At 39.5% G+C, this 26970-nt stretch overlaps 3 protein-coding genes across 5 annotated transcripts in view; 2 read left to right on the forward strand and 1 right to left on the reverse strand.

Moving 5' to 3' along the window:
• The window catches only part of elf3 (E74-like factor 3 (ets domain transcription factor, epithelial-specific)), a 21108-nt gene extending 8480 nt beyond the window's left edge, over nucleotides 1–12628 (reverse strand). The window contains exons 1-2 of one of the 2 annotated variants that reach the window (XM_027025401.2): nucleotides 12583–12628; nucleotides 1996–2163 (exon numbers count right to left, since the gene is read on the reverse strand). In XM_027025401.2, the coding sequence (XP_026881202.1) occupies nucleotides 1996–2163; nucleotides 12583–12596 (182 nt within the window). In that variant the 5' untranslated portion in view covers nucleotides 12597–12628. Of the gene's footprint in view, nucleotides 1–1995; nucleotides 2164–3287; nucleotides 3515–12582 lie in introns of those variants that run through there. The other variant, XM_027025400.2, reaches the window with a different exon arrangement.
• Nucleotides 12565–17466, forward strand: apobec2a (apolipoprotein B mRNA editing enzyme, catalytic polypeptide-like 2a). Its single transcript, XM_027025403.2, has 3 exons — nucleotides 12565–12849; nucleotides 15960–16490; nucleotides 16774–17466. Exons 1-2 carry the CDS (start codon nucleotides 12608–12610, stop codon nucleotides 16486–16488), a joined length of 771 nt encoding a protein of 256 aa, XP_026881204.2. The 5' UTR covers nucleotides 12565–12607; the 3' UTR covers nucleotides 16489–16490; nucleotides 16774–17466.
• Nucleotides 17467–21280: 3814 nt separating this feature from the next.
• srsf3b (serine and arginine rich splicing factor 3b) lies at nucleotides 21281–26292 on the forward strand. 2 transcript variants are annotated; one of them, XM_027025404.2, is made up of 7 exons: nucleotides 21281–21383; nucleotides 22355–22419; nucleotides 23040–23250; nucleotides 23562–23696; nucleotides 25566–25604; nucleotides 25723–25809; nucleotides 25912–26292. In XM_027025404.2, the coding sequence occupies exons 2-7, from the start codon at nucleotides 22413–22415 to the stop codon at nucleotides 25937–25939; spliced, it is 507 nt and encodes a 168-aa protein (XP_026881205.1). In that variant the 5' UTR covers nucleotides 21281–21383; nucleotides 22355–22412; the 3' UTR covers nucleotides 25940–26292. The 2 variants fall into 2 exon arrangements, with proteins under 2 accessions (XP_026881205.1, XP_026881206.1); XM_027025405.2 differs by lacking the exon at nucleotides 22355–22419 and having other exon boundaries at nucleotides 21283–21383.
• Nucleotides 26293–26970: the final 678 nt, after the last annotated feature.

Below are 26970 nucleotides of genomic sequence, written 5' to 3' on the forward strand. Positions count from 1 at the left end.
GTATTTGTATTTGTATTTGTTGTAGCAGCAAAATTATTTGTATTTATATTTAAATAAAGGTGAAAGTAGGTGTAACACAGTAGCCAGGGCTTGAAAAAAGGTTGGGGAACAGTAGGTATTGTCTAAAATACACATAACTACACACAAATACCCATATAAACATATATAGAACATATATATTCTTAAAATATTATGACTTTATTCTCAAACAATTATGATAGTACTTTCAAAATTATGTGTTTGTTCTTGAAATCTACTATTTCATTTTTTAAACAGTAGCCCTAAAATGGCACCATAGTAAAAACGAGAGTAACCTAGCAGGCAGTGTAAGTATCTCTATCATTATCAAGTGTAGATTCCAAAGAATCACCCAAAAAGGTAGACCTACCTCTACACTGCCTACAGTAGCTATAGGCAAACTTACAGGGCACTAGCCTAACCTCCTCTTGATCAAACAAGTTCCACTGTGTCTGCATGTTCTAAAATAGTGGCTAAGCAACTTTCCTAGAACACCAATTTGGCATGTTTTTTCTACCCGAAAATATAAATGTCATTTTTAAAAATTTGTACAAAATAAATATACGTAAACCCCACTATTTGTGCATTGCAAAATATAAATATTTAATAAAATTAATATTCATATAATATTCATGTCAAAATAAATATTTGTAAAAAACCCACTATTTGTGCTTTGCCAAATATTCTTATTAGTATTGGGTGTATACATGTTTGTGTATGTGACTGTGTGCGGGTGAAAAGCTGCCATAGACATAGACCCATTATAGCACACTTACACATATTAAACATGCTATGTTTACAATGTTAATATTTCTTCTAATATTTTTTGTGGCTGAGTGCTTGTATCCAGTCAAGTCAAGTCAAATGTATTTATATATTGTTTTTTACATCATGTCACAAAGCAGCTTTGTAATTGCAAATATAGCATGTATCTCTTAATGTAAATATGTGCATCTGAAAACATAAATACAGCATGAAACTGCAAACATACATGCAGTATGTGTCTATAAATGCAAATACAACATATACGTGTAAATGTAAATACATCATGTATCTGTAAAGCTAAATACAGCATGTGCCTGTGACAAGTCAATTTAAGGGATGTTACAAATAGGAAACTCATCAGTCACAAACTACAGGAAAGTTACAATAGCCATTATAAAGGATTAATGATATTCATTCTAAGGTTTCTGTCACACCCCAGAAAGTCTTTGTGAACTGAATTGTGAAAGCCTCAGAGCACTTTCAGAATAGCTTCAGTGGTGTTTGTCCCAACCTCCTGGCATGAGTTCCTAACTGTGCCAATGGAAGCAGACACCTGTCAGATACACACACAGAGCCAAGCGTGGGCAGCACTGTAGGAGAGGGCAATTCAGAATCATTAAGAACATTTAAGCAGCATCACTGGTCACTGGAGACCTGTGTGTGGACAAAGGTGGAAGGGTGTGTTTGTGTGTGTGTACACGTGTGTGTGTAGGTATGTATTTGTGAATGGCTGACAGTCCAAAATTGTGAGGTATACAAACAGACAAATGTAAAAGCCTGAACAAGAGAAGCAGTTAAGAATGGAAAGAGGTGGTGTTGGGCACAGGAGGAAGAAATGGTTTCATCCCAGTGAGAACCAATCACAGTGGCACCAATAGTTGGAACTGCCACCTCTGCCTCGGGCCTTGTGGTGTGATTACAGCAGACAGGCCGGGGGATTGTGATGTGCAGCTTTCTGGCTCAGTATAATTGCATTTTACGTGTTCCACTCCCACACCAGGTCACATCAGTTCCACTCCCACACTAGGTCACAGAAGTCTTTATATGTTACTGATTACTTTGCTATGTTGAGAGACTTTTCAAATACTTTCAAAGGCTATTACCTTTCAAACAGGCTGTTTTACTGCTTTAAAAATAACTTGTACAGGTAAAAGTTTAAACCTTTTCTTCATAAAGCTGTATATAAGAATACATATTAGGTTAGGCACTTACAAAGAGTCACATACTGTCAGTCCTTTCTGCAAGCTCCAGGACCCCAGGGATGTCAGAGTAAATGTGAATGGAGTTTCTTCCACTCTGTTCACTTTCCTCCACCCAATAAAGACGTTCTTCTCAGAAGAGGAGGTAGAAGTTGTGTGCATGTCATTACAGCTAGGGATGCTGGTTGGGAAAACATCACAGTAAGGATTGCCAGGAACTGTAAATTTTACATCATTCAATATTTATCAGTCAATTGTGTATAGTTTCATTTTTGTAACCAGACTTGCCTCTTTTCTTTTCCATATTTCCACATTTATCTTTATGCCTTTCTTAAATTATTATTAATGTAATAATAACAATAACAACAACAACAACAACAACAACAATAATAATAATAAACACTTCTTTCAATTCTTTCAAACAATAATTTGGCTACTGTTTTACATACATGCCTTTATTTTATTTATTTTCATTGTTAAGCACATTGAGCTACATTTTTATGTATGAAAGGTGCTATATAAATAAAGTTATTATTATTACTAAGAGTTTGGAAAATAAGTAAAGCATGCTGGTAAAATCAACATGTGTCACACAAAGGAAAGACTAAGCATGACCTGGCATGATCTTAATTACTTTGGTTTTCTTTATGTAAGAGAAAACACACCATGATCCGAAGTCTAAGAGTTTGGCCAAACCAAAATCCACAAAACAGAAACTTGAAAACATGCTGACCCCTGGTGGTTAATATGTGCAAGGTCATGCCATTTTGAGCAAATGAAAGTTTTCAGACTCAAGACTCAAGACATTTTGGACTCTCTCTGTCTCTGTGAGTGTTGTGTGCATATATTGTGTGTGTGTGTGTGTGTGTGTGTGTGTGTGTGTGTGTGTGTGTGTGTGTGTGTGCGCATTTGTTTGTTGTTAAAAATCAGGACAAATTCAAGAATACACACCTTTGACTTTAGGACGTGCTGAAACCTCAGCACATAAATTGATGTCCTGATTTTTCAAAGTTAATATTTATTGTTAATATGTTCTATTCCCTCTAAAATGGCTATTCAGCAAAAAATCTCATTTTTTCTAAAGTTTCACAAAAAAATGGACAAAATCTGTGTGTCTCGCATTTTTCTCAACGTGTGTACACTTCAACTAGTGGACACTTTAGGAACTGCACAAAGTGTATACACACCGCCCACGGGCACAATCTAGCATAATCAAATAAATCACTTGATAGCATTGAATATTCTTAAAATACAGCACATCTATCAACATAAAATTTCTTAGGACTAATATAAGTACCTGCTTACCAATTTTCAATCATCTATGTGCAACTGTTCTCCAGAAATCCCACGCTGAATACACCGTGTTTTTTTGGGTACATTTCCACAACAATAGTGTTTGTCCTTTTAAATAGCCTTTTAAAACAGGCTTCCAATATGAGATAATATGAGGTAACTGATAAATTCAATTACCATCAAAGCAACTGCATGACATGTATGCAGAATGATAGTTTTGCTAGTTGTATAAAAACGTGCATTCCATGTAGCAGTGTTCCTGAAAAGAAAAATAAGACCCTCCTTTCTGAGATTCTGTGGTTGCTATTGTTGCTATTGGGCCATGAATACTTCTTTTCTTTGAGTGAGACTCGTTCACACCTAGGGGTACCAAGGTTTGGGGGGGATTTTATATATATATGTGTGAGTAAAGTACTACAGAGTAAAGGTGCTGAGGCTACTGCTAGTGTAGGCTGCACTGCACCACGTATTTACACAAAATGCACTCTGTGTAATGCTTGTATGTAATGCATCTATTATTCATTCCTGACATTTACTTAGTGCCCATGAAGCTGTACTTTTAAATTTTTTTCGCAAAAGTCTCGCTCATGCATTTACAGTGCATTTGTACTACCATTCACTCAAGCTGCTTTCTACAAAATCTGTCGATCTCATAATAAAATCACCAAGCTTCATGGTTCTGATTGCACACAAAAATCTGAGGTTCTGCGCTTGATTTTCCAGAAGATGCATTAAAATAATGGTTTGACAGTGTACACTGGCAAGTTTGCCACATTCATTCAAATACTGTATATATTGTGAAACAAAGTAGAAGTATATGATGTTGGTAAGTCTTTACAGTGATTCTGTTGTGGCTAACAACATTATTATGCACAACATGGCATGTAGCACACAGCCTTAAGTGGTTGATTGCTTTTATAAAACAGCATGCAGCATAAAATATGAAATGCATTTCCAAAACCAGCCTTTGCTGTCCTCAGCATTAACCTTCGACTAGCCATGGTGCACTAAATACAGAATCCTGTCATAGCTGTGCATATTATACAGTGGCTTCCAGTATGGCTCAGCCCTTTACACATGGACTGGAATTATCCATTTTATAATGGTATACTGTCCAACATGTTGTTGAGCAATATGCTTTCATTGCAGTGGCACCTAATGTGAAACTTTTTATTAATAATTTTTGTTTGTTTATGTTTCAGGTTATGGCATGTTTGCACTCCAGTACATCAGAAAAGGTGACTTTGTTGTTGAAAGCATGGTGAATTAATCAGCTGTAAAGAATCCCAACAAAGGAGAAGTATGTACACCAGTGAGGAGTTGACAACCATATAAGTCCAAACTGCAAGATAAAAAAAAAGTGTATTTAGAGGATCACCACACCTGTGTCTGTTCACAATCCTTGTTCAACCAGGTGATTACATATAATCACATATGATTACGGAGAGAGTGCCCGGCCATGGAGAACAAAGGTTTGTAAAATATTCATCCCAAAATGGCTTTTAAAATCATTTTTCAGCTTCCTATAATGAGAAATTATGTTCTGTTGATTTTGTTGAATGTTGAAAATATATGGAAATATCTCTTGAAAATGTATTCACAGTTACTACTCCTGGAGCAACTCTATCTGATGCCAGTCCAATATTCAGCCTTTACCTAATTGTGAAAGAGCAGGTTCTGAAAGCCTCTCAAGTGGTAAGTTATGCATTTTGATTTTATCCTTTAGTTTATTTATAAAATCCTGATTCTATCCATGTGAGTTTATGAGTGTCTTTTTTACTATTGTGAATTTAGAAATTTAGAAATGTTTTATGTCCCAACTTTATTCCACAAGAAAATGGAAAGACTGGAATAACATCCTGGAGTTTTTGGTTTACTATTGTAAATTTAGAAAAAGCTATGTAAGTATTGTGTCCTAACTTTACACATCTACAGAATGGACAGTGTGTGTAACAACGTCCTGATTTTGTCAATTGTAGTTTCCATACGTGTTTTATCACTGCCAATTTAGAAATTGCATCCTATTTTTACCCCACTAAAGAATAGACAGGCTGTGTAATAGCATACTGATTTTGGTCAATGGGTAATTATGCTCTCTTTGTAATGAAAAATACAAGTGTTTGATATGTTTTTAAATGATATCAGTATGCCCAAGAAAAGCATATTGTGACAATCTATGACATGAACTATAAAATATGTCTTGTGAACATGTCCACAGGTAATAAGTGAAACCACTCGTCCTCCAGAAACTATATCCAATGGTAGTCCAGTTTTCAATCTTGATCCAACTGTGAAAGAGCAGGCTCTGAAATCCTCTCAAGTGGTAAGTTACGCATTGTGATTTTATTTACTGCTTTATTTATAACATCTAGATTTTATCCATTTGAGTTCCTAAATGTCTTTTGTGAATTTAGAAATTGCTGTGCAAATCTTGTGTCCCACATTTACTCCACTAGAAAATGGAAAGGCTAAGTAATAACATTCTGACTTCTCCACTGGAGTTTCTGTCTTACTACTGTAATTTTAGAAATAGCTGTGTGACACTTGTCCTAAATTTATACCACTACAGAATGGACAGTGTGTGTAACAATGTCCTGATTTTGTCCATTGGAGTTACTGTATGTCTTTTACTATTGTAAATTAAGAAATAGCTGCGGTATGCTTTGTTATCCTAACGTTACCCTTTTACAGAAATGAATATTCTTTTAAGTGATAGATATCCCTTATACTGATATCACAATAACGATAAAATATCTTCTCAAAATATCCACAGGTAATGCGTGAAAGCACTCCTCCTGCAAAAACTGTGTGATTACAGTCCAGCTTACATCCTTGACCCAACCATGAGGACGCAGGCTCTGAAAACCTCTGACATGGTAAGTTACACATTCCTGTTTATTTATTAATTAAATCTTTATTTTATCCATTGACGTTTTGGAACGTCTTTTACCATTGTGACTTTGGAAATTGCTGTACAGATCTATTGTTCCAGCTGCACTAAAAATGGAAAGACTGTGTAATAGCTTCCTGACTTTGTCTTTTGGAGTTTCTGTATGGCTTACTATTATAAGTTTAGAAATAGTTGTGTGGCAGTTGTACCAACTTCACGCCACTAAAGAATGGACAGTCTGTGTAGTAATGTTCTGATTTTGTCAGTTGAAGTATCAATGTCCTGTTACCATTACATTTAGAAACCATTATTCCTGTGGCAACAATATCTAATGGCAGTCCACTGGATATACACACTGCAGATTCAAATAGATTCAAATAAATTAAAAGAACTCCACAACACCCAAACTGCAAATTCATACAATCCCTCTGCATGAGACTGAAAAACAAAAACGACACACACACTTCAGTTTCAAACTGGATTAAAATTACACAAGAATGATTTTTCTCAATTTCCTACTGGGTTAAAATGCTTTTAGTCCTTGCTGCAGATTTGTACCAGATTAAAATGATCAGTTATTCCAGTCAAGATAAAGAAATAATATGTATCGTACAGTCACGTTGGGTTAAAACTGCTCCGCAGGCATTACTGGCATACAGATACCCTACAGATTCATACTTGGTTAAAATCATTCCATAATCATTACTGTCTATCTAACTACTGTCTTAATATCTTAATATCTGTATTAAAAGTATGCAAACTATAGATTCATATGGAATTAAAACAATCCATTTTGTTATTAATCATTTAGATTAAATGTAAACATTAGTGCTTTAGATAGTATCCAAAGCTGAGTAATTGACACATCCGTTGACGGTGGTCACAAGGACAGAAACGTTGAATAAATTTAAATATGATATGTAACCAAGTTTTGTCTTGATTACTTAGTTTTGTCTCCTGAAAGTTGAAAGTGGTAATTGTGAGTAGAGATACCTTAATTTATGTGCAGCTGTTACATTAATCACTGTAGCAGCTGGAGTTTTGTTTCTGTTTTGATTTTGTTTTCATATAAAATGTTTTTAGGTATTCCTGAGTTAACAGATCAAGGTTTATGTGTGTGTATTATCACCTTAGGTTCAGTAATCTGGACCCCCTGCAGTTCGCGTACCGCTCCAACCGCTCTACAGATGATGCCATCTTTACCACACTTCATCTGGCACTCACACATCTGGATAAAAAGGGCACCTACGTAAGAATGCTGTTCATAGACTTCAGTTCAGCATTCAACACCATTGTTCCTCAGCATCTGATTGGAAAGTTGAGCTTACTGGGCTTGAACACCTCCCTCTGCAACTGGATCCTGGATTTCTTGACTGGTAGACCTCAGTCAGTCCGGATTGGGAACAGCAGTTCCAACAGCACCACACTGAGTACTGGTGCTCCCCAGGGCAGCGTATTCAGCCCTCTGCTGTTCACACTGCTGACTCATGACTGTGCAGCGATGCACAGTTCGAATCACATCATCAAGTTCGCCAATGATACGACCATGGTGGGTCTCATTAACAAAGACAACGAGTCAGCATACAGAGAGGAGGTACGAGAACTGGTGAGCTGGTGTAAGGTCAACAACCTGTGTCTGAATGTTGACAAGACAAAAGAAATGGTTGTTGACTTCAGGAGAGCAAGGCGAGATCACTCCCCGCTTGCCATTAACGGCTCCTCAGTGGAGATCGTCAAGAACATCAAGTTCCTTGGTGTTCACATAGCGGAGAACCTCACCTGGACCCTGAACACCAGTTCCATCACCAAGAGAGTCCAGCAACACCTTTACTTCCTTCGGAAGCTGAGGGAAGCCCATCTCCCATCACCCATCCTCACTACCTTCTACAGAGGTACTGTAGAAAGCATCCTGAGCAGCTGCATCATTACCTGGTTTGGGAACTGCACCGTCTTTGACCACAAGACCCTCCAAAGAATAGTGAGAACAGCTGAGAAGATCATTGGGGTCTCTCTTCCCTCCATCACGAACATCTACATAACACGCTGCATCCGGAAAGCCACCAACATTGTGAAAGACCCCACACACCCCTCACATGAACTGTTCACCCTTTTGCCATCTGGAAGAAGGTACCGCAACATCCGGTCCCACACCTCCAGACTGTGCAACAGCTTCTTCTCAGAAGCCATTAGACTCCTGAACTCTGGCTAACTCCAATTCCAATTCAGATGCCAAAATCGGCACTTTTATACATGCTTATACAGTCACACACATACACACACACATACATACATATCTATACACACACTCACACATTGTTTTGCATCTGACTAGTGCTGAAGTCAAACCTCACACAAATAAACTATGCACTCCTGTTGCAGTCTTGCACATTATCCTACTTGCTGCTAGAGTACTGTACTAAACCAGCACTGTACTCTGAACTGTTCTGGCTGCTACCGGTGACTGCTATGTTCAGTATAGCATGTCACTGACTCCTATGCACAACTCACTTTACATATTCCCAGTACTGTGTACTGCACTAAATAATTGCACTGTCTACTCATTTTGTATTTGTCCTGTTCTGTATTTATTATTGTTTATTTAATGTTTATTTAATTACATTTTTGCACTATATTGGACTGTTTGCACTTGTGTAGCATGTTGTCTGTTGCACTGTTGTTTTGTGTTGCACCATGGTCCTGGAGGAACATTGTCTCGTTTTTGTTGAGTACTTGTATATAGCTGAAATGACAATAAAACCTCTTTGAACTTGAACTTTGAGATTAGGTTAAGCATGTCTTAAATCAGTTAAATGCCGTAAATGTAAAATGTAAGTTTGGGTGGGTCAAGTTGTAGTATGTCAGTATAATTATTTTGGTAAATTTCTCAAATTTCTTAATAATGGATGAAATCAATCCTTAAAGGACAAAATTATCACATTGCAGCCCATCGCCAGAGAAAAAGCAAGTTCCTTCTGAAGAGGTATGCATATCAGTTCAGCTGTAGTACATTGTTTTTGTTGTTTGGTGAGTCTACTTTTTCATTTCTTTATTATCTTCAGCTAACTTCAAACCATTAATAATTTTCACATTAGAGTACTTTGCCATTTAATGTACATTGCATTAAAAGGAACCTGCTAACTATATTAAAGTAGTTTTTATGTTTAACTCAACATAAAATTTATTGTATAGAATCCTACATGTTACCTGTTCTAACAACTGCAAGTGAAAAATGATTAAATGATTAATGATTAAATGATTATATTTTATGCAAATATAAATCTATTACCGCTTCATAAAAATAAGTATTTTGGTGACTGAAATCCAGTATTTTCATTTTTAATTATTTATAGGTTTTGAGTGACATGGACTATGATGATATGGACTATGTACTGGATTCATATGACAGCTCCTCAAATAGCAGCTTCTCCAAAACCCCATCCCGAAATGAACATTGATACCTTTTCTAAATCCCATCTTGAAATTGAAATTAGCACAACTGAAACACGTGACTCTGCATGTGTGGCATCAATGCCAATTTCTAAAAGCAATTGGCCATATAACAAAAAAGTGTTTTGTTATTATTGTGAAAAGCCATACTCGACAATTTCTAGACACTTGGAATTTGTGCATAGCAGTGAATCTGAGGTTGCAACCGCTTTTAGTTTTCCAAAAAATTGTAAAGAAAAAAGAGTGAGATTGCGAATTTTAAAAAACAAAAGAAATTTTGGTCATAATGCCTTGGTAAGCAACGGGAAAGGAGAGATGGTTGCATGTAACCGCCCAAAGAACCTGCTACGAATGCTTTCCTTTTTGCAAGACCAAATGTTTGGACAAGTTATCGGGGGGGCTGATTGCATTCGGTAATATGCCAATGCTAATGAAATTAAGAATGCAAATGTCATCACATCAACACAGTTACGTAAGCAAGTCACCACATTGTCAGCTGTTTTAAACTTGAAAGAGCATGAGATGGATCAACTGGCAAGTTTCATGGGCCATGATATTAGAGTTCATCAGGAATTTTATTGTCTTCCTGAGAGCACATTGCAGTTAGCAAAAATGAGTAAGCTTCTCCTTGCCATGGAGAAAGGAAGGCTGAAGGAGGTTCATGGGCTGAAACTGGGTGATAGAGTGATTGACCCTCTGGGTAAGTGCTTTCAGTCATCAGTCCTGTTCTTCATGTTCTTGGCAATTGTTCCACATTCTCATGGCTATGTGGAATAATCTGTATGAGTAAATGGATGGTTCTTAACTTGCTAGATGATGTGGATGTGTCCAATGATGAAGTTGAGCAAAGTGAGCAGGCAACATGTACAAGTCAGGATTGTTGGTGTACAGCATATTGAATTGAGCATGGGGTTGAATAATTTAATTTTAATATATTAACGCTTATTGCCAAAATAGAACATGGTAAATTGGTCTTTATAGTCTATTTTTTACAAAACCATATTAATTTCATCATATTTAGCAATTGTTAATCACTCATGACCACTATCTATTATTGCATATAGACTGAGTTACTAGTTTACTCAATACAATTACATCGTACTTGCACTGTTTATTTTAAATTGATCACTCACTTTATAGCTACCTTATAGCTAAAATTCTATATTAAAATAGAGTAACTGCATAGAATAGGACACAAACTAGGTAAAGCACCTGGGCCAGCCTTTTTTTTTTTTTTTTTTAAGGGAAATTTACGTTTTAAGAAAGAACTTGTCATAATCAGTGTTATAGGGAATAGGGATAATGGAGAGAGATTGAGGATGTAGACATGATGTAGGAAGATGGAGAATGTAAGGATGATGTAGGGATGATGTAGAGAGATGTAGGTGAAGTCAATGAACATCATTCAGGACTTTCTAGAAGTACTGGCTATAGTGCAATTTATCATGACAACATATTGCCTTGCAACAGTGCGTATAAGTGCTTCACAGACTACTATAACTGTATCACTTCTGTCCTGAGAATTATCCAACACTGATAGTAACCAACTAGCAGTGGGCTTTAGGTGGTCCATTTCCACTGATATTTATATTGCAGTACATCTGCTTCATAAGGTGCAGTTTATTTGCTTACAAGACACTGGTATTTATTATATTATATTATATTATATATATATTGTATGACATGTAAAATGCATTGTTATTAAATTGCTAGTGTTGCTATAAACAAGGTTTGTAGTCCGATGCAGTGTTTCTTTGTTGCATGTAACTTTCTTTTTACTCTCCATTTAGAAATACAGAAAGTGCAGTTGCTTTTTACAAGTGCATCATTTGAAGAAATCTCTCAAACTGTAAACTGGTAAAAGTAAAGAAACTCGATACCACAGTGTACTTTGTCACATTTTTGGATTGTCATATCACAAAATTGCATATTGTCACACTTCTAATCATTATATAACAGAATTTCAGTCCTAAAATCTGGCTGATCCATGTAGGATCCTCAATGTATGCACACCAATAATTATTATTAATAATAAGACATTATTTGTTGAAAATATATTTTGTCTTAAGCTGGACATTTTATAAAAGCTCCTTGATACTATGCATAAAATCAATGTGGTAAAATTCATTGCTTCTCTCAGCTAATTGCATTATTTTAAGAATTGATCGTTTTTTGAGGGGGAACTGTGCTTGTTCTTGATTGTACCTGTACAAAATGTGGTTGGTAATGTCCCCACTTTTCACCATGTCCTTGCTTTGGTCATTTGAACAAGAAAATTTAGTGTGTGTGTTTTAATGTCCAAGTATGTCACTAAAACTTGAAAGTGTCCTGACTATGCTGTGAAATTTCAGCGGTCTTAAAGAAACTAGTTGGAGAAGATCTCAGTAGCTGGGGTTAATTTGTGCATTTTTTTGTAATGTAAAACTTTTATTTCTAGACCCCTCAGAAAGGCATGTACCCAATTTGTAGGCTTTTTTCACATGTCCTGAATTGTCACAAAAACAATTGTGTGTGTGTGTGTGTGTGTGTGTGTGAGACAGAGAGAGAGAGAGAGAGAGAGAGAGAGAGAGAGAGAGAGAGTGCATATTGTGTTTGTGTGCTCTGTCTGAAGGAAAGCACTATATATCATTTATCTGTGAGGCCAGCTCTCCGACCTACAGTCTTTATATAGTACACACAGCAGCTGCTCCTAAGGAGACGACCCCCAAACACATACTGACCCAACACAACACACACACACACACAACCATGAGGTGCACACACTCAGAAATACTAACCCCCAGTGCACACAGACACACACACTACTCCACCTCCATGTGTACTCACAATCTCTCCCTCACACATAGACACCCAGAGTGACGTCTGTTCACACACACATCCACCCCAATCCACATATTCCGCCCCCCCCCCCCCCCCACACACACACACTCACACACAAACACACACAGACTCAGGGTTATAAATACTGACCTTACTGTCTCCATCACACTTAACCATGGCAGATAAGAGTACGAGCTCCCGGTTGCCAGGACGCAGGAAGGAGAGAGCGATGGAGAAGGAGACAGAAGTGGAGGTGAAGAAAGAGAGTGGTGAGGGTGAGACGAAGGCAACGGTGAACGGGGCAGGAGAAGCCGCGGCTAATGGGGATTCAGCCGCTAACAGTGAGACCACCAGTGTCGAGGGGGCACAGGGCAAGCCGGAACCCATGGAGTTGCCCCCATTCGAGACCATTACAGGGTGAGTGTATCCTCACACCATGCTGCAGTCACATGGACTAGAGAGCAGGAGTGAGAGATATCTCCATGCACGAGTGTGTGTGTGTGTGTGTGTAAGGGAGCAGAAATAGTTTGATGTGGGAGTTTCCTAAAGTACATTCGTAATAGCAGGGGTACTTCAGTACAGCTGAGGGAATATATTCTAGAAGGAATTTAATTCAAACTCTGGAAAGTGACACTTTTATGTGGAGTAGGTGCTGCACAGCACTCTGGGAAAAGTAGTTATACTCAGGTGGGGGACTGGACCAAATACATTTTAATGAACCCAACACCAGTGGTTCAGGACAGATGAAGACCATGAGAGCTGTTCAGTATCTGCCAATACTCAGAAAGGTAAGCGGAGTGTGGAATAATAAGCCTTCATAATAGCCCTAAATTGATTTGGCATTTGATTTGGCAGGCCAGAAACTAGTGGATTTACTGATTTTGTTCAATGTCATGGATTCTAAAGATATGCGAAATGTATCATTTTCACAAAATCATATCAGCAACATGTAAGCCAAGCATTTATTATAGAAAAACAATGAATGAATAGGATACACTTATTAATAAAATTCCAACCCACACACCTGCTTTTGTTATATATTGCCTTGGCTTGTTGGTCCTTAGCCCTCTACAAACATTACACTTTGACCCCCTGAGGTATAATATGTGATCCCCACTGCCCTAGAACCTTTGGGTGTCATGTTTCCTCTGAAAGAGTGTGGGTAAACTCAGAAGCAGACCAGCCATTATTAGAGCCAACATCCAGTCTCATTTTAATGTTTCAACACTAGATCTTGTCTAGATCTCAGTCAAGTCTGAACCAGCAGTTCTATGCTTTCAACTACTGATTTTGGCCTGTAACTTTTATAATAATGTGCAGTAAAAATCTAAAGTAAATAATAATAAACTAATAAACTAGACTTTAAATATGAATTACTAATGATTCTTTGGTCTTTCTGGCTAATGTCCAATAATGCAATGTGGGGGCTCTTGGGCCGTTGGTCTGTCATATCTCTCTCATCACAACCTTATGAACAACCATCTCACACTCACGCCCTTCAAAAAGTTAAATACTTCTATAAGGTCAATCTCTGTGGGACACTATAGGTCCCAAAGATCCATCTTGTGTCAGCGGGAAGACAAATTAATTTCTCATGTCCAGTACAGATATAGTCAGACATGACAAAAAAAATCTAATTCTAGAATTTTGAAGCAGTTAGCTTTCAAACAGGCTATTTTAAGTAAAAGTTCAAACGATCCATTACATAAAACTATATATAAATATATATTAGGATTTTCACAACATTATATGAGTTAAACAATATTGATTTAGTTGCATAATATCTTGATGGGACACACACTCTCTCTTTCTCTCTCTCTCTCTCACTCACTCACTCACTCACACACAAACACAGACGGGCCACTCTTGGATCAGCTGCAGCAAGTTAGTTACTTTTTCTAGTGCACCAGCAGATATTTTTAACAAGACACAGCCTCTAAAGCATATTGGATGTGCATTTCCTTTTCCGAGCTAGTTGAGTTAGGGTCATGGTATTTTATTAGATCTCTGTGGCCGAGGTATATCATGACATTTTACAAGCTGGCATCTCCTGTGATCAATTAAAGGTTTTGCTGGAGAGCCCCTAATGACACATGACAATGAAAATGTCTGGTAGCTGCCAGCTAAAGCTCTGGGGTTGGCAGAAGTCGGACATTTGCAGACAGTATCAAATAACTTAATTTTGACAGTGTTCTAATATGGCAACTCTGTCTTAGTAGTACTTGGTGAATACTGTGTCAGGTCAGTGAGTGAAACCTTTGGATGGACGTTTCTCTCTGGGTGTGTGTATGCTGAAGCAACACGTATAAATAGCCTATAGATTTTCACTGGTATATGAAGAAACCTTTTTTCTTTCTATTTAGACACAGGCATTATCAGACCCTGAGAACCCAGAGAGATTCTAACCATGTAGATCAAGCAGTAGGGCACCGCAGTTGGACCGGATAACAGTTTGGAAATGAAGAAAGTTTGATCTGGAGTATAGTTTGGTTTGGTCTGGAAGATAGTTTAGTTTGGAGGGTAACCTGTTCTCTGACACAACCCCATTCAGCAGGGCATGTTTGGTAGACTCTACACTTTGTTAGGCCTGGTATCTGAGCCTCTTGGGTTATTTTAGTGGCAGTAAAAATAGCCAGGAGGAGCTGGTATGAGAGTTATGCAAATCACTGAGTCTCAGGCATGAGTGTGGAGCAAAAGGCCAGAAAGCAAAGAGGTTTACAGCAGCAGAAACCTTGCCACTGTAAAGGAAATACTATGTGCTTCAGTGATTCACATACATTCAGCACTATCCTGTTCCCTAGGAAAAATGTTTATGTAAGCAAAGAACTTTAAGGGAGTGAGACCGTAGATCAGATAAGCAGGAAGATGTCTCTCGTTTTATTGCCTGCAATTGCTTTACTGCCTGCCATTGCTTTATTGCCTGCAATTAAGGGATGACAGTCAAGCAAGATTCTTACCAGCCGGCCTGAAAGAGATAAGCAACGCTTAAAGCTGAATGGTATATGAGCCATAGCAACAAGAGGCAGGAAGTCTGTGATTGGTCAAGGCATACAGTTAGAATTGTATATCAAGCAATGCTCTGTATGACTCGGGGCTTCTCTTGGTAGTGAGCCCCACACTCTGTGGAATCTTTCTTTCCTATTAAAACCTTTTTTACTTATTATCCACATCTGACTCCCCGTTTCATTGAATTTCCACCACACCACCATGTCCATTATGTGACATACAGAAGAAACCTCATCTAAAACTGGTTTATTATGCTGAAAACAGGTCAAAATCAATGCATTATAAATCATAACTGAGCAGCACAAGGAGAAACTTGTCTGATAGAACAGAAACTGTTTGTAAGGTCATTTTTGTTGGGCCACAGTGTGGACAAAATACTGTCAAACTGTTAAATAATGTTTAGTTACCTTAAGCAACATCCATGTATCACTTTGCTAAACTGTGGATTTCTGCAGGGCAGTTTACTGAGTTCGCTCCAGTTCATCGGCACTTCCTACCCATCCGTGTTCCCACCTCTACAGAGACCGCCTCCAACCCTTCCCCTTCAAGTTCCAGTTTAAGAATGTAGAGTACTCGTCCGGCCGGAACAAGACCTTCCTGTGCTACCTGGTGGACCAGGGGCGTGGCAGTGATGGGGTGCTGCGTGGCTATGTGGAGGACGAGCATGCAAGCGCTCATGCCGAGGACATGTTCTTCCAGCTGATCCTCCCAGACTATGATCCGTCCATCAACTACAACGTCATTTGGTACGTTTCGTCCAGCCCCTGTTCCGCCTGTGCTGCCAGGCTAGTGGACATCCTGCAGGAGCGGAAGACCCTGCGCCTTGCCATCTTCTCTGCCCGGCTCTTTGAGTGGGAGGAGCCTGAGATCAGGGCGGGGCTGAAGGCACTGGCAGGGGCAGGGTGTAAGTTGCGCGTGATGAAGCCCCTCGATTTCTCATACACGTGGGACACGTTTGTGGAGCACGAGGACCAGAGATTTACACCATGGGAGGACTGTCAGGAGAACTACGAGTACTACCAGGAGAGACTGGCTGATATTCTACAGTGAGCGTGAGTGAGCATGCATACACACAGACACAGACCCACACACACATATACAATCACACACACTCACACCAAGCACATATGAGTGCATTTCCATGCATATTCTCACGGTTGATATTACTTTCAGGGCTACTACCATTATTAAATAATGGGAAATTAAAATACAAACTGAAAAATCCAGAGAAACAGTTTATGTTGGATGGAGGTCCTTCATCAGCTGTGCAAACAAAGTGCTGTTTCTCTGGAAACTTTGTGTAGTTCACTGCTATTTTTATTCCTACCTCTACAGGAACCTGAGGATGAAGATCAGATAAGAGCTGAAGACACACCCCTTTCCCAGAGCCTTGAGAAGAGCAAGAGTGTGCGTGTGTTTGTGTGTTAGAGTGTTTGGTGCAGAATTGCTGAAAGAGTCTGATAGAGACTACACAGGCTTTTGTCTGTTCCTCTGAAAGAGAGCATTTTGGAGCCAGAAATCTCACACAGAAAACTTTCAATGTAAGCTGCAACAATTCTTGTTTTGTTACAAAGAATTTTAGATTTTTATCAGAAAAGACCTTTAATACTACCATGATGGTGATATAGATGAATATGTCAGGTAGTGAAGTTAAAAAGCTTTGTATAGATATTATTGTGTATTTAAACATTTTGTTGTTGTTTTGTTTTAGTTACAATTAGATATTGTAATATACTTTAAGTCTGTAAGTGCACCGCACAAAATGTTCCCTCTGCATAATGTTTATTATTCATATTTCTAAGCTAAAGCATTTTAGGAGCAATACATTTTATGAAATAAGACAGGATAAAAATGTATTTGTATGTGTTCATGAGGTTAAAGGACACCACAATAAAAAGTGGTATTCTTTTTGCACCAAGAATTGCAGGAATCAATAACTGTAAGCTGACACAAATTTTATTTTATTAAGATTATTTTGAATGTGCCTTTAGCAAAAGAAAAAACATTTTAAAAACATCATTTCATTTCTGCCCTTGATGATTATTTTTACTTAATATCACTTGTCTGTATTATCACATTGAAATATGCAATTTTAAAATATCTAAACAAAAGCAGGTTTATTGATTTTCTCTTACATACACAGGACAACTCAATGCAAAAAGCCCAAATAATGAAATGAATAAATACGTTTTAAAAGGTCATTAAGAATAACAAATAAAACGATTATCTGACTCTAACTACAAATAGCATATCATGCATTAGCGAAAGCTGGCTTGAATATGCATGGCAGTAATAATAGATTCACAGATGTGCACCTGTAGCCTCTCACAGGCTGTTGCAGCCTCTGCACTTGTGCATCAGTGCACTCTGAGCACAGATATTGTAACATAACCAGACACAGTCAGAAGAGAGGAGACTGGAGCATGTCTCAGGGTACCAGAGCGGAGGAAATGGGGTAATGGGGCGAGGGGGATTGGTTCTCTGGGTCAGGGCTATTTTTCTCCATCCCCCATGCCGGTGGGGAGGTACGGTCTGTACATGTCTGTCAGCAGCATCTCTAGCGCCCCCTGGTGGATGCTGCTATCTGTCGCAGGATGGGAGAGAAGGTGCAGGGGCGCGCGAGAGTGCCATCTAGAGGCGTGCTCATCAGAAGACGGCGTGTGCGTATGTGCCGTATGCAGCCCCTCCATGGCACTGGAGAGCCAGATCAGCCTCTTGAGACTCTGAATGGAGCGACCACGGTCATGCATAAGCTGATGTTCTGTCACTGACCGCCTACGAGGGGAGAGAGAAGTTATATTTTTAACGAACAATTAAAATTAATAAATACGAAAGCAATACAATGCTTGAAACATCTATCCTGGCAATATCAAGTCCACGGACAAGAGAAGAGCAACCCTCTAACTACATTGCAAAACACATATTTATTACACCATTCTAGTTCACATGGCTCCATATTTATTCCTCGCATAACAACATTTTAATTCAAAAGTGATCCTTGACTTCAACAAGACAATAAGCGAAACATCCTGTCCGTTTCTGCCTTCCATTTTATTCTGAGAGAGAGAGAGAGAGAGAGAGAGAGAGACACTAAGCCTTTCAACCATGATAGAGTCTAGCTAATGAAAGCAGAGCTCAAACATGACTAGCGATCATCAGGACAACTGAAACAACTGTTAAACTACAAAACAAAAGACCTTCTAAGCCCCATTGTGCACTGTGGCAGACAATTTAAATTTTGCTTGTGTTTCCACACTCTAGCAGAGGGTTTCTCAGTGCCAAGGTGTTTTCACAGTCCTGTGATAAAAGGACAACACTTTTCACAAACGAACTACTTTTACCCATTACTATTGGTTTTAAGACACTAGTTCTAGCACAAACACTACCAGTTTCATCAAAGAATGAAAAGCACAATAGATAAAGACTGTAGATGATGCTGTAATGCAGGAGAACACATTTAAAGCACCTCTCATTCTCTCCACTTTTCACCATTACACCTTAGAGTGTCTTAACCAACTGCATTAACGTCTGGTATGGGAATTGCCTCAGACCACAAAATCCTGCAACGTATGGTGAGGATGGCAGAGAAAATTAATGGAATGTCTTTGCCTTCTCTCTAGGCTCTCTACCAAAAACACTGCATAAGGAAGACCATCAACACCATCCCAGTCCTGCCATATCCGAAGAAGATTCCAGGGAGTGACTTCTGTGTACTATAATAAAAGATGTAGAGACAAATTTGCAGTGAAGTACACAAGGTTTCCAGACATTCTCCAGATGAAACGGAACAGATGTCCTTCACCAGCTGTGTAAACAACGAACTTATCTTGATTTAATGTATCATTTTATCACAGGCAAAATTAGACCTTGGTTTTAACATTATTAATACTGCTCTCATTTTAAGACAAATTAGCTTGTTTTACCCTCTCGCTCTCTCTCACTCACTCACCGTGAGATGTAGCACTTACCTCTCATTCTCCTGACAGTGAGTGACTGTCAGTGCCATCAGTACTATGAAGCCAATGACTGGATGACACCTCTGGGCTTTCTGAATCATCTGTATATGAGCCAGGCAGAGACATAAACATACACTGTATGCCTGCTACAACAGTGCCTCCAAAGCCATGCACTATGTGTAACTGTAATAGGTAAATACCACTTCACAGAGACATTATGTCACATTAAAGAACAAAAATGAAAGCTTTACAGAAAATATATCAAAATGAAAATAAAACTTTACTTTAAACATAGTTTAATTATTAACCTACTTTTTAAAAATTGGCTACTTAGTGCTTTTAAATTAACTAAAATTTAGTTGATTTTACTAAACAAATTAGTAAAATCAATTAAATGAAAATTCAGGTGAATTCAGTGGCTGTACCATGGTATCTGTGTTTTTAAATCTCTGTATGTGTGTTTTCAGCATAATGACACAGCTGACATACTCACGTTTTGTGTGGGGAGATAACAAGGCCTGTCAGCTCTCCTTGATATCCGCTAGCACTATGCTGTCAGTGTGTGTGTGTGTCACTGTGACTTTTATACACTCCGCTGGCCAACTCTGCCAATAGAGCATTACCTCACACACTTCAGTCAACAAAAGACAGGATGGGCTTTCACTTCTAACACCTTTCAGAGGTGAATCCATTTCACATTTGCACATAAATATATTTTCAGGTAATGGAATCTTGTCAGAGTGTTCATTCTGGTGGTCAACATAGTGATTCTTCTGTAATCCCTTTAACAGAGTAAGACTTGTCACAGAGGTTTTGAACTATATTGTGTGCCCAGGTATCTCCATCATAAATGCATAAGCACTGAGTCTATGTGAGAATGCTAGTTTGTTAAATCCATCAGAGAGGCAATATTTCCCAACACGTTTATCTTAATCAATGGCTAAAGAGCATGACAGTCAAGTTAAGAGTCATGTTAGTGTGGCCTTGAGTTAATAAAGAGAAATTTAAACATTCAAGGGTGCTGAGCAGTTTACTATAATGTCTTATTTCTTGCCAAACCTCTAACAGACAGCACACAGCATGATCTAACAGATTAGCCAAGTGTAAATCCTTCCTCAAATAACACATTGCTACTCAGTACCTGGTTACTTAATGTCAGGAGTGAAGTACATCACTAAGCATCTCAGAAGCCTCCATGAAGTGTTTAAAGAAATAAAGGCTGCAGGTGTCCTGCTCTCGCACATGCCTCCTACCCCTGGCTGTTCCGTCTAAGCAGAAATATTTTCCTCTTAGTGATGTATCTCAGCTCTGAGACCTAGTTACCAGGTACTGCCCATCTCACACGATCACCGAGTTATGGCATAAAGAGAAGAAACATGTAACCTCTATCACTGTAGCAACACTTAAATGAGCTGGTTTCTGTCTGTGAGCAATGCAGGTGTGCGTGCGCGCAAACTCATTATTTCCACACTCTGAATTCTTGAGTAGAATAAACCATCTCCACTAGCGACCATTTGGCCCAGAAGGACAAATGCAAGTCGAAAATACAAAATGGATAAAAGAAAGTTGCGCAATGTATACAGTTTGTGTTAAATTTAAGGGCAAGCATCGAATCACTCTTCTTTGTAATGTTGACTGGCGTGACCGGCAATCGTCATTAGCCTTCATTTTCAGTACATAAACACTGTATTAACGTCTGATGGGATTAAACTAAATGTAAATTAAAGGCTACATATAACCGGGATAAGAATAACTTTGACAATAGACATTTTCTGACACTTATTTAACACATTGCTTTACACGTGTAAGTGTTATCCCGGATGCCCACGAGCGGCTCGTTTCTCCTTGCCGGCCCCGCCCATTACGTCACAGTGAACGCCTACGTCAGGGCGACAAACGGCGACGCTCGCGCCGACGCCATTTTACAGCAGAGAAGACGGTGAGCGCTTCGGTGCGAAAGCTACGGAGGACCACAGAATTAAGAACACGGTAAATATGTTTTGTGCGGTTATGTGGCCGCGTAAATTGTTAGGCTGTATCAATTGGCTGTGTCAGTGCATCTTAGCGCGCCTTTTTGTTACGTGGTTTAGTCGCAGGAGCATTTCGCAGGCGACGGCCATTTTCGACAGCTATCTTATCTTAACTAGCTTGACTTGGCTAGCTAGCTAATTATCTGGCCGCCTATATAGACAAGAAATACCGTAATCGGTCCGGCGGTTTGAGAGTCAGACACTTTATAATGCGTTTGGCTTCAAATGATACGTAGAAATAATTACACTAACGCAAAAAAAACCCCTCACTTAGAGAAATGAGTCCGAAATGGCTCGGTCACGTACCTGCTTAATCTGCCAGCACTCCCCTGCGCCATTTTGAAGTGTTTAACAAAGACGGGTGTGCTTGTGGGTTACGCTCAAGAAGAGCTAGATTAGGTTAGCTGGCTGGTTCAGAGCCAACACTCGTTATACTGGAATATATCGCTTTGCAGAATTTTGAATTTTTTACGTTACCAAGAGCTTATCGAAGTTAACCAAGAGGATTAGCTAGCGAAGTAGTCGATTAAATGCAAAGCAAGGCCTCATTAGCTACTAGTCTTTAGCCAGTTAACGTTAGGCCCAGTTAATCTTACCTCCCCATTTCAGCTTTCGCTTACTGTGGCTTTCATCTGTTGCGTTATGGAAATGTATGAAGAGCTGAAAGAATTTCCATGTGCTATGCATTTCCACACCATGAAGCTAGCTAATGTCATTCATCAGACTCTTTTACGTTTGAAGATCTCAAACATGCTAGCGCTTGCTCGCGTTCATACCTAAGGCTAAAAAGGCGGCAATTTGTTTGAATTTATGAAGAGAATCTTAAATTGTTGTACGAATTGTTACTTTCTCTTTACAATGTTGTGTGTGTTGTGTGTGTGTGGAAAATGTATATTACATGAAAATCTAAACGAACGATTCTTCTTTCAGTTTCTCATTCGCGTTTGCAGAGTAACCGTTTTTGTTTAGAGAATTGAGGCCTATTGAAATGGGAGGTAAACACACAATTTTTTTATACTTTGCATGCTAATTTGTGTACAAGATGTATTGTAATTTCTGATTTCGTGTACTAAAACAAATGAGTGCACTTCGGGCCTGGAACAGCTTGCAGTAGCGTTTCCAGCTCTTTCGGAATGTATTAACTTGTATTTTTACGTAATATTGAACTACTTGCACATTTAAGCACGATTGGGTTTGCTCTGGAGGAAACGTGGATGTATTTGAATAATGCACGTTTAAATTTTCCCACCTACATTAGATATTTGTAAAGGGAAAACCTTTAGAAATTGACTGTAAATCTTTCCCAGTCAGAATGCTTAATTTGAGGCACACTCACCCACTTTAGTTTTTTAGAAATATAAAGCATTATTCAAATCATACCATGGAGACAATGGGGTGATTGATTTTCACTAATACTTACCTGGAGTGGGGTATTTTTAAGATTCTTACCAAACCTGCAAAAATATTTGGGCATTAAGGGTAGATTTGAGTATTTTTTAAATGTGTAACTTATTTTCAAGATAGTATTAAGTCCTGGCTTCAAATGCTGGCTACTGCTTATGTCTACTTTTGTGCTAGTGTAGCAGTGTTGCTAAACACACTTTTCTTTCTTCAGATCCCACCATGCATAGAGACTGCCCTTTGGATTGTAAGGTGTATGTGGGGAATCTTGGAAATAATGGCAATAAATCGGAGCTGGAGAGAGCTTTTGGCTACTATGGTCCTCTGCGCAGTGTCTGGGTGGCCAGGAACCCCCCTGGTTTCGCATTTGTTGAGTTTGAGGACCCACGAGATGCTACAGATGCTGTCAGGGAACTGGATGGCAGGTAAAAATGAAGAATCATAAGGGAAATGGGGTGGAACAGCTGGTGTAGTGGTGTGGTCAAGTCCACCACACCAGGCAGTCTAGCAGGCAGAGTCTGGGGGAACCAAGTTCACAATGAGCATTGTGTTGGCTGAGCTGGTTGTGTTGGAGCAGGAAGACAGGCATACAGGCTTTTCAGCTTGCTGGGTTACTCAGCCAATTGAAAATGCTTTGCTTAAATTACTGTCTTAGTGCTGGTTTATTTCACCGACTGGTGTATTTTGTGTGTGTGTGTGTGTGTGTGTGTGTGTGTGTGCGCGTGCCATGATGCAGGACTCTGTGTGGTTGCCGTGTGAGGGTTGAGCTGTCCAATGGTGAAAAGCGTTCTCGGAACCGGGGTCCACCTCCCTCCTGGAGCCGACGCCCACGCGACGACTACCGCCGGCGAAGCCCACCTCCCAGGCGCAGGTAACTCATCTCTCCACTCACTCGTGTGACGTGTGATCTTTATCAGAGATGACTAATCGGTTTTTGCTCCCTTCTTTCAATATAACCATCCCATAAATCTCCTGCTCTTTGAGCTTCTTTTGCTCTTTCTGCACGAGCTGTTCTATGCAGTGTAGCTCCCCTGTGATTCAGATGGCATGCAGTTTTTCATCATCACTTGCCATTTGTTTGATCATTAAATTGCAGATGTCAGGACAGCATGGACCCAGTGGTCTAGCTGCTTATGTGTAAATGCCCAAGACTGGATTTTAAGGTTTTAATGGTTGTCTTTGGATAATAGCACTTGATTTAATAATGCTTTTGTTATTGTGTTCCAGATTAGTTTTGGAGATGTAGATTTTCACTAGGAGAGTAGTGTTAAATGTTTCAGATCTCGCTAGCTTTTTTTGGAGTGTCTGGTAGACATTTCTAAAAGGCAATAATATATGGAAGACTGCAAAGTTCTCTGCCTCTCATAGTGAGAGTTGGGGGTGGGGGGCTAATGGTTGAATTGCAATCTTTTGTTTCATTTAATGAAGGTTGTTTATTTTCTTTTATCATCTATATTAATAAAATGAACCCCCGTTGCAGAGTCACCACCATGCCTCTTCTCACCAACCTCTGAGTCAGTCAACTAGTCCTCTTTCAGCATCATGTGACCAGCGTGCCCCAATCAGCTGGCTGGGTTCGTGTCACATGACCCAGGCATGGCCAATCGTCAGGTCGCACCAGCCCATTGGTTCCTGAGCATGCCGTTCTCAGCTCCTCCTCCTCCAACCTTAACACCCAATCAGCAGCGGCCCACTTCACATTCCTGACCAATCAGCGTTTTACGTTCCCAAATGTCTACACTACAATCCACCAGCAACAGCCTTCGGCTAACCAATAAAAGCAGGAAAAAACCACTACAACCAGCCCCCATCCGCAAGCCAACTAATCAGCTGGCAGCATCTGGCCTGCCCTATTCCGCCAGTCCCGCCTCCCCGGCCGGCAGTCCGCCTCCCCTTCGCCATTTCTAGCTTGTTGAAAACCAAAAGACTAGTAAGTTTTTCCTGCTTCATACAGTTTGATGCTGAATACAGTTGTAAAATGAAGAGGTTTCATCTTTTTGAAAAGGAGTCTTTTCATTTGAATCAAAAATACAAGGGTTGGTATGCAAAACGGTTTAAAGGGGGACAGTTCTTAATTGAAAATCATATAGGAAAATGTTTTCCTTTTTAAGTGGTGTAATATGGAGCTGTCTCTCTTTAAACTCCGAACAGCAGGTTACATAATTCTTTTCTTTTTCTTTTTGAGCATTATGATCCAGTGCTCCTTTGGTCTCATTGACTGCGTTGTGGGCGATCGGTTTTGTTTTTTGATGCACTGAGTTGTCTTTCTTTCCTTCTTTTTCATTAAAAATTGCTATAGTAACAAAGGTCTCTACCCCCACCCCCCAAAGTGCCTTAAAAAGGCATTCTTGGCCCTTTTACTGCCCCAAATTGGCTTCATGTTGGGGTCTTAATGTGCTGTTTTCCAGCCACAGATTAAACCCAGTCTAAGGCACACAAAGGGAGGGTTTTTATTTATTTTAATCCTTCGGTCTGGGACTTGGTTTAGGCTGTGTCTGGAGAACTACCTGTCTCCTGTTTTAAAAGTCCCTGTAGAGCTGCCATTATTGACCAACCCTCACGTGTACTGTTCTGGCCCGTGGAGCTAAATTCCTTCTCTCCCTCCCGTAGCCTGGGCCTGGTGAGAGTGTTGAGTGCAGGTAGTTTCTGGCAGGATAAGGGCTAAAGGGGCAGATAGTAACTGTTTTCCCCCCATGTGGCTCACTCTGGCTCTGTTTGTCGCCCCTTCTCTCCTCTCCAGATCCCCCCGTAGGAGGAGCTTCAGTCGCAGCCGCAGCAGGTAAAGTGCCATACCTTTTCATGGCTCCCCTGGCCTCATCCCTTCCCTTGGTTCTTGCTCAGGTTGCCACACAATTGAAAAACTTATATGCATACATGTCTGTCTGATGTGCCTTTAGGTCTCTCTCCCGAGACCGTAGAAGGGAGAGGTCTCTGTCCAGAGACAGGAACCACAAACCATCTCGATCCTTTTCCAGATCAAGAAGGTACAGGGTTGTATTTGCTTCTCATTAGCCTGAAATGACCTGAACACAGTATCCAAATGGTGTTCTGATGAATACTGACATGGCTGTTTTAATCTTTGACAGTCGCTCCAGATCAAACGACAGGAAGTAAGAGACTGCTCATCGTTACACAAGGATTGTGCAAAGACTGCGATAACTCGTCTTTTAACTCCACCGTTATGGACTCTTATGCCCTTTGAGTCATTATGCTTTGTAATTTTTTTTTTTTTTCCCTCCCTCCTTTTTATAAAATGATCTGGTATTTTAGAGCGGTTATGTTTGCGTTCCTCTGTGCTGTGTGTGTGGGCTACACTGTACTGTGCTTTCATTTCTCATCAAGCAGCATTCCTTTTTCTTTTCTTTTCTTTTTTTTCTTTTTTTTTTAAATGCATGGAAGGTCTGTGAAATGTAAGGAGCCATCAGCCATTTTCACTGTGACGAGTCCCTCTTACACATGCCCCGAGCTCATTCTTCCTCAAGGGGAGACATGAAGTGGAATTTTGCTTTTTGCTTTTGTAAGTTGGTGTTGGGGTTCTCTCTAAATTTGGACATCTTGACTGCAGCTTGACAGGAAGTATGGCACTATGAAGACCAGTTTGACCTTCATATAGTTTAGCTCCTTTTTTTTTTTTTTTTTTTTTTTTTTTTTTTTTTCCCCCTAGTGTTTGTACTGTTTAATGTTTATCTGAAATAAAAAAAAAAAAGAAAGAAAAGTGGTTCCTGGGTGGTGCTTTAATGCTGTTCATGTCTACACACAATGTCTAAGGGAGTCTTCTGTCCCACTACTGTTTGAAGCCCTTTTACTGCCATGGTGCTATTGTAGGCAGTCAAACCAATACAGTGTAGCTCTAGATAGAATATGTAATTGTAACAGCAGAGGGTAGTCTTAAGATATGCATGGCCTGTCCAAGAGGATAAAAGCAAGCAAGAATTGCAAGATGAATATTAGGCAAGCCTTTCTTAGTAGTTCTTGTATACTGGGATTCCTAAGCATGTATACCACTTCCTGACACCTTCAGGAATGTTGCACTACTGAGCAGGCAGGTTTATCTGCTGTATGGTATGCTCTTTATTCATTGCAATATTGGTTTGGCAGTACTGATGTTGCCAAATGTCCAACTGAGCCCCTGCTAACACCCCCCT

The sequence above is a fragment of the Electrophorus electricus genome, chromosome 20, assembly GCF_013358815.1.
Source record: "Electrophorus electricus isolate fEleEle1 chromosome 20, fEleEle1.pri, whole genome shotgun sequence".
In the NCBI taxonomy this organism is placed as follows: Eukaryota; Metazoa; Chordata; class Actinopteri; order Gymnotiformes; family Gymnotidae; genus Electrophorus; species Electrophorus electricus.

Excerpts from the sequence above, each read along its gene's own strand:
- apobec2a (XM_027025403.2), top strand. The coding sequence starts at position 12,608 with ATGGCAGATAAGAGTACGAGCTCCCGGTTGCCAGGACGCAGGAAGGAG. Across the intron at positions 12,850-15,959 it reads CCATTCGAGACCATTACAGG|AGACCGCCTCCAACCCTTCC; the intron begins GTGAGTGTATCC and ends CCACCTCTACAG.
- srsf3b (XM_027025404.2), top strand. Across the intron at positions 23,697-25,565 it reads AGCCCACCTCCCAGGCGCAG|ATCCCCCCGTAGGAGGAGCT; the intron begins GTAACTCATCTC and ends TCTCCTCTCCAG. Across the intron at positions 25,605-25,722 it reads TTCAGTCGCAGCCGCAGCAG|GTCTCTCTCCCGAGACCGTA; the intron begins GTAAAGTGCCAT and ends ATGTGCCTTTAG.